Source organism: Mustela putorius, unplaced genomic scaffold (genome assembly GCF_011764305.1).
Source record: "Mustela putorius furo isolate JIRA1106 unplaced genomic scaffold, ASM1176430v1.1 tig00000640_pilon_pilon_pilon, whole genome shotgun sequence".
Taxonomy (NCBI): Eukaryota; Metazoa; Chordata; class Mammalia; order Carnivora; family Mustelidae; genus Mustela; species Mustela putorius.
In genome coordinates this window covers 4,273,602-4,291,875 of record NW_025421432.1, presented here as the reverse complement: position 1 = coordinate 4,291,875, position 18,274 = coordinate 4,273,602, and the positions used below count along the sequence as shown (strand labels likewise).

Here is an 18,274-nt window from a genome sequence, read left to right as displayed (position 1 = left end):
ATATTTGAGCATCACTAATACATGCTATTAACGTGAAAAAAAAGATTAATGTTTGAGATGATAAGAATTAGCCAAGTGAAGAGATTTCCTGCAATGCACAGGACAGTGAATTTAGCTCATCAAAGGAAGCAGCACATTCAAGGATATTATATAAGCATCCTTCAGTTCCATCTATATTTGAAGCTATTTAAAGGTCCTTTATGTTTTTATTCATCAAAAAAGTTTATAAAGCATCAATTATGCATATCCTAAGGGCCATGAGCTTAAAATTTAGTAGGAAAATAGTAATTCAAAGAATAGTCATTGTTGCAAACTGAGATATTCATAGACAGATCAGATTTTAATGAATATTCATACCCTTGTCTACTTTGACTAATACTGAGTCTTGCTTAGTAGAAATAAGATTGTAAGCATCTCTTCTTTAGAGCATGACTTTCAGGTATTCTTTGGTTGCTTGCATTTATTCCACCATTCTTAATGTTTAATCACATTGGCACTTTTAGTAAGTACTCTATACAGGGTTGGAAATACAAGACCTACTTTTAAACAATCTACATCATGTGACTCTGTGCCCTAAGCTGGTATTAAAAGGAAAAAAGCTGGAGAAGAAAATGCTTGTAATCATACAATAAAAAATACCACAAAGGAAGATGAATTAGAAATGCTCTGAAGTAAAATTATAGAAGTTAAAGGCTTTTAATGTCTTCAATGCTCAAAAATTTAATACAAAAATATTTTAACATCTATGATGTAAAAGGACATATGGTATGTGTAAATCTTCAGTTTTATAAGAGGAGAAATAGAAAGCATGCCAGTGATGACAGCATCAGACGGGGAATTAAGAAAACCTGACATTAAAATCAAGTAAAATGTCCCAGGGAATGGAGGACCTAAGACAAAATTTGCCTTTCTGAGAAGGTTGTTGGTCCAGATCTAATTCTTTTCCTGACTTGTGTAGCTTCTTTCCTTGGCTAAAGCCCAAGTCTGAATTTGGCATTGGTTTAAAAGTAGCAAATTTTAAAATTTCAGCAGAATAGGGAAAGAAATCATTTAATTTATGTATAAATAAGAAGAGTAAATGAAGCAAAAATATAGGTTTATTTTGGGGCTATTTGGAAATGTCCTCATCCATCTGAAAATTAAAATAGGTGATTAAAAGTATGATCACCCTTAGAGCCTAATAGATTTGATCCTTAACAATGCTGGGTTATCATAATAACATTAAAATAATATTAGGTAAGACAGGAGCTAATTACAAGGCACAAATCAGATATATATCACCATGTTGGTATTAAACTGTTTCTTAATTTATATTAATACGAGCTATGAGAAACCACTAAAGAACAAAATTGATTATTTGTTTCCCAGAGTTTTACCTAATTTAATAGTCTTTATTTTTTTCCTAAATATTTTGATTCTAAGTTTGTATATACATTTTAGAGTTATCCAAGAACCTTCGCCCTTCAGTGTCTGCATCTTATTTGATTTTCTCTAGCACTGTTTTGATAAAGAGATTATCTCCATTCCCTTCCAGCCACTTACTCTCTGTATGACCTTGGGCAAATCACCTCAAATTCTAAAAGCCAGTTTCCTCATATTGACAGTTTTAATACATTCTTCAGAGTTTTTGAGAAGATTGAGTCAGAGAATTTAAGTAAAACTCTTAGTTCAGTCCTTGGCAAGAAATACAATCCTACCAATCGCAAACAAGACAAAAAAAAACAATAAAGTTATACTTTTAAAATAACTGTTCCCTTTGATTACAAGTTTTGAGCATTTACCTATGTATTTATACTGTGGATTCAAACATTTCACAAGTAGGAACTCATGTAATAATCTCCAACAACCAGGTACTATTAGTATCCAATTTTACGTGTGAAAAACAATTCTAAACAGGGAAGTTAAATGATGTCCGCAAGGCCAGAAACCAATAAATGGTGGAACCAAGATTCAGACTGTGTTAGACTAACTCGGGAATCTAGACTTACATCTATTAAGCTAGGCTTCTTTTTATATCAGTGATAGCTATAGAAGAGTGATGTCAGGTTCTAAATTGAGCATTTTAACATAGAAAAGGAAACTTGTTGGGATATTTTTAAGGTAATAATCAGGAACGTGTTTCAAATTCTAAGGTAGGATCAGATATTGAAACCTAACTAGAGATTATGGGTCATACAGAGTAAACCAAAACAGTTATCCAACATTTAATAAATTATAAATAAACAAATAAATCAAGTAAATCAATGCTGAATCTGTAAAACCCTCAGGCTCTTACTCATGTCTCACAGGAATAACTGACTGATACCTAACACCCAGCACATGCATGATGTTACCTGGGGAACAGGTGTTGTCAAAGGTTCCCCAGACTTCATTAGGCTAAAGCTCTAAATTTGGCAGCTAGACAAAAATGGTCAATATTTCATGAATGTTGTAAAATATTCAAGATTATTTGTATAGTTTAGAGTTTAAATAAGACCAACTAATAAAAATCTTTAGTAAGCTTTATGTCTTCTTCATAAATAATCATAAATTATATAATTTAAGTAATTAAACAGAAAAACATGGACAAAAATATAGTATTAATTAATATCACCTAAGATTATTAACAAGGATAGAATTACAATTAAGACGGAAATGCTTAATCTGTTGAATTAAACTTAAAAAATATATTCACAGAGCTAGAAAAAAGAATCCTAAAATGTGTATGGCACCACAAACCTGGCTTGCCTCCAGGTTCCCAAAGGAGCTAAGGGTGGACTGCTCTGAAAATATGTTAGATCCATCTGGTGTACTGGATTTAAAGTCATTGTTTTCTGTTGCTTTCTCTGTTTGGATCATCTGTTGATTGGTGTGAGAGTTGAGAAATCGAAGAACAAGAGTTACACTATGCGTAGAGAAGTTGTTGAAAATATCCCTGAAAGCCATCACTGAAAACCATCATTAACATATAAGGATATGTTTCTGCTGAAGACAACAAGTTGAAGGAGTTTGCCCTTTTTTGCGAACTTAAATTACTGCCTTTGTGAATGTCATTATCAGTGGTAAATTTTCAAGTAATATGCTCTGTGATGGCATTCATCAGGTTGTCATTCATTTTGTGAAGTTAAAACTAATTGGCAAAAAAAAAAAAAATTGCTGAATAGCCAAAACAATCTTGGAAAAGAAAGTTAAAGCTGAAGGTATCACAATTCTGGACTTTGAGCTATATTACAAAGCTACACTCATCAAAATAGTATGGTACTGGCATGACAACAGAACAGACACATAGACCAATAGTAGAGAAAAGGAAACCTAGAAATGGACCCACAACTATACAGTCCACTAATCTTTGACAAAGCAGGACAGAATATCCAGTGGAAAAAAGACAGCCTCTTCAAAAACTGGGGTTGGGAAAACTGGACAGAAACACACAGAGAATGAAATTGGGCTACTTTTTCACACCATATAAAAAATAAATTCACAACGGATGAAAGACCTAAATGCAAGACAGGAAACCATCAAAATCCGAGAGGAGAACACAGACGTCTTTGACATTGGCCATAGCAACCTCTTACTTAACAAGTCTCTTGAAGCAAGGGAAACAAAAGCAAAAATAAACTACTGGGACTTCATCAAAATAAAAAGCTTCTGCACAGTGAAGGAAACAACCAACAAAACTTAAAAAACAACCTATGAATGGAAGAAGATATTTGCAAATGCATATCTGATAAAGGGTTAGTGCCCCAAATCTATATGGGGCACCTTGGTGGCCTTGAAGCATCTGCCTTCAGCTCCAGTCATAATCCTGGAGCCTGGGATCCAGCACCAAGTGGAGCCCCACATGGACTCCTGGATCAGCAGGGAGTATGCTTCTCCCTCTCCATCTGCCCCTGCCCCCACTGGGCTCATGCCTGTGCTTTCACTCTCTCACTTTCAAGTAACACCGTAAAAAAAAAAAAAAAATCTATAAAGAAACTTATCAAACAACACCTAAAAAATGAATAATCCGTTAAGAAATGGACAGAAGACATGAATCGATATTTTTTCCAAAGAAGACAAACAGTTGGCCAACAGACACACAAAAAGGTGCTCAACATCACTCATCATCAGGGAAATACAAATCAAAACCATGATGAGATACCACCTCACACCTGTCAGAATGACTAAAATTAATAACACAGGAAACAACAGATGTTGGTGAGGATGGGGAGAAAGGGGAATCCTTTTACACATCTGGTGGGATTCCAAACTGGTGCAGCCACTGTGGAAAACAGTATGGAGATTCCTCAAATATTTAAAAATAGAACTACCCTATGACCCAGCAATTGCACTACTAGGTATTTATTCAAAGGGTACAAAAATATTGATTCGAAGGGACACATACACCCCAATGTCTATAGCAACATTATCAACAACAGCCAAGTTGTGGGAAGACCCCAAATGTCCATCAACTGATGAATGAATAAAGATGTGGTATATATACAACAGATTATTACTCCGTCATCAGAAAGAATGAATTCTTGCCAATTTGCAGCTAGGTGGATGCAGCTAGAGTATATTATGCTAAGCCAAACAAGTCAGTCAGAGAAAGACAAATAGCACATGATGTCACTCATATGTGGAATTTAAGAAACAAAACAGGTGAACATAGGGAAAGTGTGGGGGAAGAGAGGCAAGCAAACCATAAGAGATTTAACTAGAGAACAAACTGAGTGTTGCTGGAGGGAGGTGTGTGTGATGGGGTAAATGGGTGATGAGTATTAAGGCGGGCACTTGTGATGAGCACTGGGTATTACATTTAAGTGATGAATCACTAAATTCTACTCCTGAAACCAATATTATGCTATATGTTAACTAACTAAAAATTAAATAAAAACTTGAAACAAAATGAAAGGAGAATATTTTGTAAGGCATGGTCTATTAAAAGGGGATAATTCTTAACCTTACATCATTTAATATAATTTGATATTTCATTAAGTATTCCTTAAATTTAAGTGCTTTTTTTTTTTTTTTTTGCCTACTAGAGGATGTCCACCATCCTTTTTGTTCTGCTGGGGACATTCAGAAAAAAGCAGCAATCATAAGTAAAGAATTTTAGTACTGTTTATAAGACAAATCATGGAAACTCCTATAGATAATATTGCAAAGTAGAGAAGAAAGGATTTTTAAGTTCAGCTTTTATTTTTTTAAGTTCAGCTTTTAAAAAATCAGATACGGTTATTATAAAATGGGAATAGAGAAAAATAGTCAAATAATACTATCATCTAATTTCAACAAAACAAAAGGGAATAATACTACATTGCTGGCATGCCTTTGTGCTGAGATACTGTGCCACATAGACTCATTCAGTGTATGATTATCATTCAGTCTAAACCTACAGTGAAGTTTAGTTCTGATCTCCCTCACTTTGGCGGGGGGTAGGGAAGATGTCCAGCTATTAATTTTACTTGAATTTTTTAAGGAAAAGTCCCTCCAATACTCTAAAATGAAATTGTGGTGATAGTTGTATAATTGCAAATATATTGAAATGGATTGTATTCTAAAATTATGTAAAATGTGCATTTTATATAATTGATATTGTATCTCAAAAGACCTCATTTTAAAATGTACCCTCTACTGGGAAACTCGAGTGAATCAAGCTACTAATGTGGAAGATGACTGGCCTTCTTGGCCAGTTAGGAAATGGTGTGAATCTAGAAGGCTTGTGAGCCACAGCAGAAGGTAAAGATACCATGGGTATCATGGGATTCAACCACCTGGCCAGCAATGATCAAATAACCTTTGCCTCACTCTTACCTCTTTAAAAAAAAAAAAAAAAAGACAGAAATAAACATACTGGTTGAAGAAAAAAAGTTCTTCTGTGTACAACTGTTTTTGCCAAGCCATTCCTTCAAAAACAACAACAACAAAAACAACAACCCTGAAAATAACTATCAGTCACTAGAATATCTGGTATACACATAATGACCATTAAGTGAAATTAATGAAATGCCAAATGTACTTGAGGTTTAAAAAAAAAAAGTAAACTAAACACATTTCATATGGAGAAAAGTAAATAAAAAACATACAACTTCATATTAAGAAGTACAGATAGAAATGCTCCATGTTCTATCAGGCCACTTTCTTTCTATTGCTATTTGAACTATTCCTCATATATTTTATATTAGTACACAAATCTGTAAATAAACCATACATTCATATATACTATTCTAGATGATAACATGTCTTCACATTTCACAGAACAAGAGATAATGCAGTAGAATATGCTGGTAGATTTCTACCTTCTGATTCTGAGATGCATGCTAATTTACAGGGCAAAAAAATGCCCATTATTTTTCTTACGAGGCACTGCCTTTCTAAAGTAAAAATGCTTTTTATTTAACAGGTAATAGCTGTGCAATTGTTTTTGATTTAGTAGATTTACTGTTCTTTCTTTTTTTTTTTTTCATTTATTTTCAGCATAACAGTATCATTATTTTTTCACCACACCCAGTGCTCCATGCAATCCGTGCCCTCTATAATACCCACCACCTGGTACCCCGACCTCCCACCCCCCCGCCACTTCAAACCCCTCAGATTGTTTTTCAGAGTCCATAGTCCCTCATGATTCACCTCCCCTTCCAATTTACCCCAACCCCCCTTCTCTCTAACTCCCCATGTCCTCCATGCTGTTTGTTATGCTCCACAAATAAATGAAACCATATGATAATGGACTCCCTCTGCTTGACTTATTCCACTCAGCATAATCACTTCCAGTCTCGTCCATGTTGCTACAAAAGTTGGGTATTCGTCCTTTCTGATGAAGGCATAATACTCCATAGTGTATATGGACCACATCTTCCTTATCCATTCATCCGTTGAAGGTCATCTTTGGTCTTTCCACAGTTTGGCGACCGTGGCCATTGCTGCTATAAACATTGGGGTACAGATGGCCCTTCTTTTCATAACATCTGTATCTTTGGGGTAAATACCCAGGAGTGCAATTGCAGGGTCATAGGGAAGTTCTATTTTTAATTTCTTGAGGAATCTCCACACTGTTCTCCAAAGAGGCTGCACCAATTTGCATTCCCACCAACAGTGTAAGAGGGTTCCCCTTTCTCCACATCCTCTCCAACACATGTTGTTTCCTGTCTTGCTAATTTTGGCCATTCTAACTGGTGTAAGGTGATATCTCAATGTAGTTTTAATTTGAATCTCCCTGATGGCTAGTGATGATGAACATTTTTTCATGTGTCTGATAGCCATTTGTATGTCTTTATTGGAGAAGTATCTGTCCATATCTTCTGCCCATTTTTTGATATGATTGTCTGTTTTGTGTGTGTTGAGTTTGAGGAGTTCATTATAGATCCTAGATATCAACCTTTTGTCTGTGCTGTCATTTGCAAATATCTTCTCCCATTCCTCTTTGTTTTCTTGACTGTTTCCTTTGCTGTGGGAACATTCCTGAACTTCATCAAATCTATCTATGAAAGACCCACAGCAAATATCATCCTCAATGGGAAAAAGCTTGCAGCCTTTCCGTTGAGATCAGGAACACGACAAGGATGCTCACTCTCACCACTCTTGTTCAACATAGTATTAGAAGTCCTAGTAACAGCAATCAGACAACAAAGGGAAATAAAAGGTATCCAAATTGGTAATGAAGAAGTCAAACTCTCTCTCTTTGCAGACGACATGATTCTTTATATGGAAAACCCAAAAGACTCCACCCCCAAACTACTAGAACTCATACAGCAATTCAGCAACATGGCAGGATACAAAGTCAATGTACAGAAATCAGTGGCTTTCTTATACACTAACAATGAAAATACAGAAAGGGAAATTAGAGAATCGATTCCATTTACTATAGCACCAAGAACCATAAGATACCTGGGAATAAATCTAACCAAAGAGGTAAAGGATCTGTACTCAAGGAACTACACAACACTCATGAAAGAAATTGAAGACACAAAAAGATGGAAGGCCATTCCATGCTCTTGGATCGGAAGAATAAACATTGTTAAAATGTCTATACTGCCTAGAGCAATCTATACTTTTAATGCTATTCCGATCAAAATTCCACCGGTATTCTTCAAAGAGCTGGAGCAAATAATCCTAAAATTTGTATGGAATCAGAAGAGACCCCGAATCACTAAGGAAATGTTGAAAAGCAAAAATAAAACTGGGAGCATCACGTTACCTGATTTCAAACTTTACTACAAAGCTGTGATCACCAAGATGATCACCAGCATGGTACTGGCATAAAAACAGACACATAGACCAGTGGAACAGAGTAGAGAGCCCAGATATGGACCCTCAACTCTATGGTCAAATAATCTTCGACAAAACAGGAAAAAATATACAGTGGAAAAAAGACAGTCTCTTCAATAAATGGTGCTGGGAAAACTGGGCAGCTATATGTAGAAGAATGAAACTCGACCATTCTCTTACACCGTACACAAAGATAAACTCAAAATGGATAAAAGACCTCAATGTGAGACAGGAATCCATCAGAATCCTAGAGGAGAACATAGGCAGTAATCTCTTTGATATCAGCCACAGCAACTTCTTTCAAGATATGTCTCCAAAGGCAAAGGAAATAAAAGTGAAGATGAACTTTTGGGACTTCGTCAAAATCAAAAGCTTCTTCACAGCAAAGGAAACAGTCAAGGGCAACCCATGGAATGGGAGAAGATATTTGCAAATGACTGTTCTTTCCTTCATAGTGAAATGATGAAATTAAAATTATAATAATTGTTTAAAACCCAAGCTATATCTTCTATTGAAAACATATTTTAATTGTATTAAAATACTAATTGACAAGTGTTTTTTTGAAATATTAGTTTTTGACACCTTTAATGTCCATCAAATTTTTAAAATGTTTTTCCAAGGAAAAATTTTAATATTAAAAAAGTAGAATGGTAGAACAAATCTCCATATACCATCATCTATTGATCCAACAGTTTCAATACTTTGCTACACTTGTTTTATTATCTTTTACATATATATTTATTGCTAATACTTTGAAGAAAATTCTAGACCCCATGTCTCTCACTGCTACATATTTAATAGGCATCTATAGAATTGTATAAACTTGGTGTTAATCAATTTTTTCTTTAGTTTGAGACATTACTGACTAGAAATGTTAAAGTGTCTACTTGTAACCATGCTATAATAATGAATGAATTTTAAGATTTATTTAATAAGTACAGAAGACAAAATATTAAAAATTCCAAGTGGTCCACTTCGATTCAAATATATTTTTCTTATTAGAAATTATAACCCAAAAGTATAGATAAAATTATGGACATTTTAACATTAAAGAGAAAGCAATGGCAAACTTATGTCATGTTTATTTCTCTGATACATTTAAATATTTGTTTGATAATATAAGTCCATAATTCTTCCAAATGCTGAAATCAGAAATATAATCTTCTATTTGTTTTTTTTTTATTAACAAATAATGTATTGTTTTAGGGGTACAGGTCTGTGAATCATCAGTCTTACACAATTCACAGCACTCACCATGGCACATACCCTCCCCAATGTCCATCACCCAGCCACCCCAACCCTCTCATCCCCCTCCACTCCAGCAACCCTCAGCTGGTTTCCTGAGATTAAGAGTCTCTTATGGTTTGTCTCCCTCTCTGGTTTCATCCCGTTTCATTTTTTCCTCTCTTCCCCCATGATCCTGATCCTCTGCTTTGATTCTCAAATTCCACATATCAGCAAGATCATGTGAAAATTTTCTTTCTCTGATTGACTTATTTCGCTTAGCATAATATCCTCTATATTGTAAAAGGCAATAGTTCATTTTTTGATGGCTGAATAATATTCTATTGTATATGTATACACCATATCTTCTTTATCCATTCTTCTGTCAATGGACATCTGGGCTCTTTCCATAATTTGGCTATTGTGGACAATGCTGCTATAAAAATTGGGGTGCACATGTCCCTTTGGACCACTACATTTGTATCTTTGGATATAATACCCAGTAGTGCGATTGCTGAGTCATAGGGTAGCTCTATTTTCAACCTTTTGAGGAAGCCCCGTATCTATAGTGGCTGCACCAGCTTGCATTCCCACCAACAGCATAGGAGGGTTCCCCTTTCTTCTCATCCTCGCCAACATCTGTTGTTTCCTGACTGGTTAATTTTAGCCATTTTGACTGGTGTGATGTGGTACCTCATTGTGGTTTTGTTTGTATTTCCGTGATGCCGAGTGATGTTGAGCACTTTTTCATACGTCTGTTGGCCTTGGATGTCTTCTTTGCAGAAATGTCTGTTCATGCCTTGGGCCAGTTCTTGATTGGATTATTTGTTCTTTGGGTCTTGAGTTTAACAAGTTCTTTACAGATTTTTGGACACTAGCCTTTTATCTGATGTCATTTGCAAATATCTTCTCCCATTCTGTTGGTTGTCTTTTGGTTTTGTTGACTGTTTGCTTTGCTGTGCAAAAGCTTTTGATCTTAATCAAGTCCCAATAGTTCATTTTTGCCCTTGCTTCCCTTGCTTTGGCGATGTATCTAGGAAGAAGTTGCTGTGGCTAAGGTCAAAGGTCTGTTTTCATAGAATCGTATAAAATTGGTGTTCTGTTCAAGGATTTTGATGGATTTCTGTCTCACATTGAGGTCTTTCATCTATTTTGAGTCTATTTTTCTGTGTGGTGTAAGGAAATGGTCCAGTTTCATTCTTCTGCATGTAGCTGTTTTCCAACATCATTTGTTGAAGAAACTGTCTTTTTGCCAGTGGACATTCTTTCCTGCTTTGTTGAAGATTAGTTGACCATAGAGTTGAGGGTCTATATCTGGGCTCTCTATTCTGTTCCATTGATCTATGTGGCTGTTTTTGTGCCAGTCCCATACCATCTTGATGATTACAGCTTTATAATAGAGGTTAAAGTCTGAAATTGTGATACCAGCAGCATTGCTTTTCTTTTTCAATATTCCTCTGGCTATTTGGGGTCTTTTCTGGTTCCATATAAATTTTAGGATTATTTGTTCTATTTCTTTGGAAAAAGTTGATGGTGTTTTGATTGGGATTGCATTAAATGTGTAGATTGCTCTAGGTAGTATAGACATTTTCACAGTATTTGTTCTTCCAATCCATGAGTATGGAATGTTTTTCATTTCTTTGTGTCTTTCTCAATTTCTTTCATGAGTACTCTGTAGTTTTCTGAGTACAGATTCCTTGTCTCTTTGGTTAGATTTATTCCTACATACCTTATGGTTTGGGGTGCCATTATAATGGGATCAAGTGTTTAATTTCTCTTCCTTCTATCTTGTTTTTGGTGTACAGAAATGCAACTTATTTTTGTGCATTGATTTTGTATCCTGATACTTCACTGAATTCTTGTATGAGTTCTAGAAGTTTTGGGGTGGAGTATTTTGGGTTTTCCACATAAAGTATCATATCATCTGCAAAGATGAGAGTTTGACTTCTTCTTTGCCAAATCAGATGCCTTTAATTTCTTTTTGTTGTCTGATTGCTGAGGCTATAACTTCTAGTACTATGTTGAATAGCAGTGGAGATAGTGGGCAGCACTGTCATATTCCTGACCTTAGGGTAAAAGCCCTCATTTTTTCCGCATTGAGAATGATATTCACTATGGGTTTTCCATAGATGGATTTGATGATATTGATGTACAAGGCTATACTTTCTCAAATGCTTTTTCTGCATCTATTGAGAGTATCATATGGCTCTTTTCCTTTTTTTTTTTTTTTTTTTTTTATATTTTTGTAGTGTATGACATGGATTTGCAGATATCGAGCCAACCTTGTAGCCCAGGAATAAATTCCACTTGATTGTGGTGAATAATCCCTTTAATGTACCGTTGGATCCTATTAGCTAGTATTTTGGTGAGAATTTTTGCTTCTGTGTTCATCAGGGATATTGGTCTGTAATTCTCCTTTTTGTTGGGGTCTTCGGTTTTGTGATCAAGATAATTTGGGCCCCATAAAATGAGTTTGGAAGTTTTCCTTCCATTTCTATTTTTTGGAAAAGAAAAAGTATTAATTTTTCTTTAAATGTTTGGCAGAATTACTCTGGGAAGCCATCTGGCCCTGGGCTCTTGTTTGTTGGGAGATTTTTGACCACTGCTTCAATTTCCTTGCCGGTTATGAGTTTAATCTGCCCTTTTGATGTGTAAATCCTTTGACCCAAAAGTGAGTAGGACAAGCTTCAAATATAGTAAAGTATTTAAAATTCGAGTTTAATTTATAATATATAATGCAATTTGTATATATTGGCAGTGAAGTAAATATATTAGACTATCCTTTCCACCTGAGTTCACTTCTACTGATATAGGCTAGTCAGTATAAAATTTAAATACAATTAGTTATATGATGAAACAGCTTTATAAGACTTTCACATAAAAATGTAAGAAATTTAAAGTTATATAAGCACTGATACAAATACTAAACTACTATGTGAATGAATCAATACACTAAATTAGTATTTTAGCTCCAAGAACTGCATTTTGACTTTTATTAATTATATTTTATATATAATTTTTTTATGTGTACTTTAGGACTATTGAGGATTTAAAAATTTTATTATTTTTAAAGATTTTATTTATTTGACACAGAGAGAGAGATCACAAGTAGGCAGAAAGGCAGGCGGGAAGAGGGGGAGGCAGGCTCCCTGCTGAGCAGAGAACCCGATATGGGGCTTGATCCCAGGACCCTGAGACCATGACCTGAACCGAAGGTAGAAGCTTAACCCACTGAGCCACCTAGGCGCCCCCTCAAAATTTTATTTTAAATATAATTTTCCATCTTCATCTTTTAATCCTATAAATCTCCTTATTTTTTTACTTCTTTTGAGATTTTATTAATTAATTTATTTATTTGTCAGAGAGAGAGCAAGATCATCAGGCAGAGTGGCAGGCAGAGGCAGAGGGAGAAGCAGACTCCACACTGAGCAAGAAGCCCGATGCAGGACTCAATCCCAGGACCCTGGGATCATGACCTGAGCCAAAGGCAGCTGATTAACTGATTGAGCCACCCAGGTATCCCTTACTTTTTTAAAGCCTTTTTTTTTAATCCCAGTTAGTTAAAATACAGTGTTACATTAGTTTCAGGTGTATAATATTGTGATTCAACAATTCCATACTCCATTTTCATCTAAAACCTTTCTACATATCTATGATTAAACCATACCTTCAAAGTAACCATCTCTTCTGGGTTGTGCCATCTTTGGTGATTTTGTAACAGAAACTTTATTTTCATTGTTTTTTAATAATGCTAGGCAAACCATGGGATCTAGACAAAAAGCAAGATAAGACAAAAGTTCAGCTATGGCTAAGTCCTTCTCTGAAATGGCTATAATTTTTTATGATACCTATTAGTAATAAAACATTCATATATTTTTGGTTATCTGATTAAGTACATAGCCAATACTTAATATAAAGCACAGAAATACTAGTAATGTGAAAAAATTATAATAAAATTTTCTAGTTATGGCATCATTTTTTATTTGAGGAATTGCTTTACTATTTATTATTATAGCTCCTTTCTTTAATTCTTAAATATATCTGCTGGAATAAAGAAAAATTTCCATAAATGCACAGTAGGTAAAAGGCATTATTACAGGAAAAATCATATACTCTATTTTTCTTTCCTCTGCATTTGAGGAGCTGGGAAGAAGATGTAAGCAAGACAAATGATAAGACAAGAAATAGAAAAAAGATCATTTCACTAATTCTACAAATAAATTAATGGTTTCTCTTTTGCCTTAATATCTTATATAACAAAGAAGTTGTTCTATATACATTTTATAGCCAAGAACATTCTAAATCTATTAATTTTATGAAATTAATAGAATGATTGTAAGAGCCCTATGATTTATTGGTAATGGGGGATTGGTGCAGTTGCAGTTTGTGTTTGTTGAAAAACTGTAAGAAAAGAAAATAGTGATGTAAGTAACAGGGGATAGAAGAAAAAGCAGAAAGTTATGCATTTAACGTAGGTTAACATGAAACCACTAGTTAAGGCAGCATACATTTTCTTAATATCTTACATTATCTTGCAAAAGGAGACTTTAAGAATCTTTGCTTAACTAGTATCTAATGCAATATATAATTGAATATGCTAAATGGAAAATTATAATTTAAATAGTATAAAGCCCAAATTATATATTTTAATTAAATTCTAAGGTAGTATATTTTTAGAATGTTAATTAGAAAAACAGAATAGTAGTCAAAAAGTTATTTTTCAAGCATGAGGATACCTAATATTTCCATTAGTCTAGCAACAATTTATCATTATTAAGCATGATTTACATGGTTCACAGAGATTATATTTCTCAAGATTAGGGAAAATATTTGTCAATATTTGGGCATACCTCATAATTATATGTGACCTAAGGTATTTTAAGAGTTGGGTAGTTCTATATGAATTCAACATGACATCAATAAAAATAACAAATAATTTAAAGATTTTTTTTTTATTTATTCATTTGAGAGAGATACAGAGACAGAGAGAGCACAAGCAGGGGGGAGTGCAAGAGGGGGAGGGAGAAGCAGATTCCCCACTGAGCTTTCCTCATTATTATCAAGATTAGATAATATATATAAAATATTTAGGAGAGTTATCTAGCTTGATTCACACAAAAAGATAATTTTATTCATCAGGGGCACATAAAGAGTGCTACATTTTCAATATCCTTTCATTCTAAAACATTGTGATTACAACCTTAAATTTATTAAAACTTACAGCAATGCAAGTTGCAAAGGGATAATAATAAGAAGCAAGAAAAATAGTAATTCTAGATGGGGGAAAAACATCACTTGATTTTGATAGTCCCTGGAAATATCACTGTGAAATAAGATACTATGCTAACCCCCAAAAATATAGTCAAGTAGACATGTCAAGGGACAAGTTTATTGTAAAGAGTACAGCCTGTGGTATTTTTTTCTTACATTATAAAATCAGTTTTATACATTTAAATCTACTCCTTTGAGATCATCAATGCAAGGATGATGTTGCAGTTTTTAAAATCTTTTATGTCCCAGTATGGCTTTCTCAGTGTCTGGGAAATAGGTTTTAAATACATTTTTATAAAATATTTAAAAGAAACCCATAAGGAAGCTGAGTTTCTATTACACATATGACTCTATACTTCATTATCTCATTTAAGTAACATAACCTATATAGGCATTAGAATATTCTTGAAATTATTTCATCCCCTATATAATCCCTTTTCAGTTTCTAGAGTCCTAATATTAGTTCATTGGTTGATATTCTTGTTAACTTCATACATTAAAACCTTATTATCCATTTTTGTATGTATAAGTACATACAAGTACAGTAGTGCTGTAAAATAAATTATAAGTCAAGGCTGGATGACTAGATGTACTTCATCATTTTATTTATTTATTTATTTATTTATTTATTTATTTATTTATAAATTTATATTTTTTAGGAGGGGGAGGGCCAGAAAGGGAGGGACAGAGGGAATCTTAAGCAGGTTCCATGTCGTGTGGAGCCCTAAGCGGGGCTTAATCTCACAACCCTGAAATCACGACCTGAGCTGAAATCTGGAGTTGGACACTTAACCAACTGAGGCACCTAGGCATCCCATATTCCATTTTTCTAAGGAGTATTATTTACTAATTTAAATTTGTCTTCCCAAATAGAAACATAGACTTAAATGACTGCAATACACACACCCAGTCATACACGTACACACAATCAAAAGCATTTAGTGACTCTTATCTAATTTACTGCGGACTTAGTTAATAGTTATTTATTGATCATCTACCATATGCCAGGCATGGTATCTCTCAGGTTCTGGGAATTCAGTGGGGAATAAGGAGAGTCTTGGCCCTCCAGGATCTTACTATTTAAATCGACTTTATTATTGTTTTGTTGAGAGCACATATGATCAAAAATCTTATTAATTATTTTTGGAAATCACTGAAATAAACAAAATAAATCATCAACAAAGTTTATTTTGCCACAGTTTTGTCTATACTCTTCCCTTTTGATCCTTAACACTCATTCTTTAGTTATCCTATCATTTTGCAACCTGATCTCTTTGCTATAGCTCATGAAGTACTCAATTCATGTTAAAAAGTTAGCCTAACTTATTTTCTACTTGGCTTCATTCTGGACTATAACTCAATGTTAACATCACAGTCTCAAGCTATTTTCATCACTGAAATAAAATAAGCAAGTATTTATTAAATGCTTAATATGTATTGAGTGTTTTTAGATATTATAAACAGCTGCAAGATAATTCTTATCCCTAGTTGTGGTCCTACCTTTATAACTAAATTAACCTTGTTTGCTTCATCCTACTCTTTCTTCACTGTCTGAAATTTGAAATGTGACATGCATAAGCATGATAAATGTTGAAAAATCACATTATGTTTTTGTCCTTATATTCTTACCCCCTCAAACTTCTTATCATTGCTCTCTACCCAAACCCCTATACTCAGAATTCATCCTAAGGAGAGTTCCACATAAACTCCAAGCATCTATTCTCTTCCCCATCCTGTTCCTCTCCATTTTTCTACAGTTATGTTCACTACTTTTAGGTTATTGACTCATGTTTTCAATAAACCAGCAATGCTCTCCACTGCAGTTATAAACCTTAAACTTCCCTAGGTATCTGCTAAATTCTAACACAGATCACCAGGCTCTAAAATTATTTCTGTTCATGAGGCAACAGTAAAAACAAAAAGACAAATTAAAACCCCATAAAAACAAGACCAGTCATTACCTGTTTATGCTTATGTCCATCATATTTATTAAGTAATAACTTACTAGGGATAACAACAGTCAGAACACAAACTCAAACTGAATAAATATAACTCCCCACAATTTTAGATTTCATCCTATGGCTTCCAAACAATTCCTCTTCCCACTTCCTGTCCTCCTCCTGTTATTTTCTGTTTTAAAGCAGATGGCCTCATTTATCCCAATAGAAGTCATCAATACTGAGTCTCCTCTGATGATTACCTATACCATACGTCTCCCTGGCCCCCTTCTTCTTCGCTAATCAGCAAACTCAGTCGTATTTTTCCTCTATCTGCAGCTTTCTTAAATAATTAACCCTCTGCCTTTGTCCTGTTTTCATTCTCCTCTTAAATCAAATATTGCTATGCGGACTCATACCCCTTGGCTAATAAATACATGTGTAAGATACAAACAGGAAGTATGTGTTTGCAACAAAGCAACTTGTGCTAAAGTCTTTCATGCTAGAAATCTGAATTAAAGCTTCCATGATATGTGCAATTATGCCCCACCCCCACAAGCCTTGTTAGACTGGAGATCTTAACTGATTCCATTTAATTAAGTTTTTATTCTCTGATGCTCCACCCTCCCTACCCCTTACTCCCAGAGATGGCTATTCTCCAGCAGTTTTATGGACAATGTTGCCCTCTGGTGGCTTACGATTTTCAAGTTGGCAGGTTAGCCATACAAGATACAGATAGATCAATCGATCTATCTCCATGTATATTACTAGCAAATTTTTAAGGTTTAAGTATCTAAAATATTTTAATTTATTAGTAAGTAAAAGTTTAAAATTACGGCCATTATTTTAGGCAGATTTAAATAAGTTCACAGATTGAAATGTAAACAGGAAAGATACTAGAAAGTTCTTTTTCTGTAAGAAGAAAACCTGAAGTACATAGTCTTAAATGATTCAGTCACAGATACAAAGTGACATAAGTGCTACATTATTAACCCAATAGAAGATTAAAGCATCATAATTGGAGAGGATCCTACTGATTTTCTTTATCATGATTTCATCCTTAACCTTACTTTGGATATTTCTATTCTGAATCTATGTTGTGAGGGGGCAGTAGAGAAAAAGAATGAGAAGAATTTAAAAGGTCATCATTAAGTTTGACATTTCAGATTCAAATTTTAAAGAAAAAAATTGCTTTTATTTTATCAATCTAATATTTTGATTAAACAAAAGTAAAACAAAAATGTAACAGAGACATAAAACCTCCCACAGAAGTAAGAATGCAATTTGGTTTACAATCATGTAATTAGAGTAATGATCCCTATAAAAAATTATATAGTTGCCATTCTGGATTTTTACCCAACAGATCACACATAATGACTATTGTCAAAATGTTAAATTTAAGATGTGGTTGTTAACTTGTATGTCTGCTTGTCCTTTTACATTTGTTACCCTACCATGCCACCTTGTGACAGATAAAAATGGGCTTAATTTTTGCCTGATGATGATTATGTCTAATTTTTATCCATTAAAACAATGGTTTGGTTTTTATGTATGAGCATAAATTCTTTATTTAAATTTTTTGCTAAAATCTATTATTTATTGTGCTGATTTAT

General features: G+C 34.1%; 1 protein-coding gene across 3 annotated transcripts in view; it reads right to left on the bottom strand.

Moving 5' to 3' along the window:
* Nucleotides 1–18,274, bottom strand: part of LRRIQ1 (leucine rich repeats and IQ motif containing 1) — a 214,199-nt gene that overhangs the window by 92,844 nt on the left and 103,081 nt on the right. For all 3 annotated transcript variants that reach the window (XM_045082964.1, XM_045082966.1, XM_045082965.1), the window contains one exon: nt 13,121–13,222. In XM_045082964.1, coding sequence (XP_044938899.1) covers nt 13,121–13,222 — 102 coding nt within the window. The remainder of the gene's footprint in view (nt 1–13,120; nt 13,223–18,274) is intronic.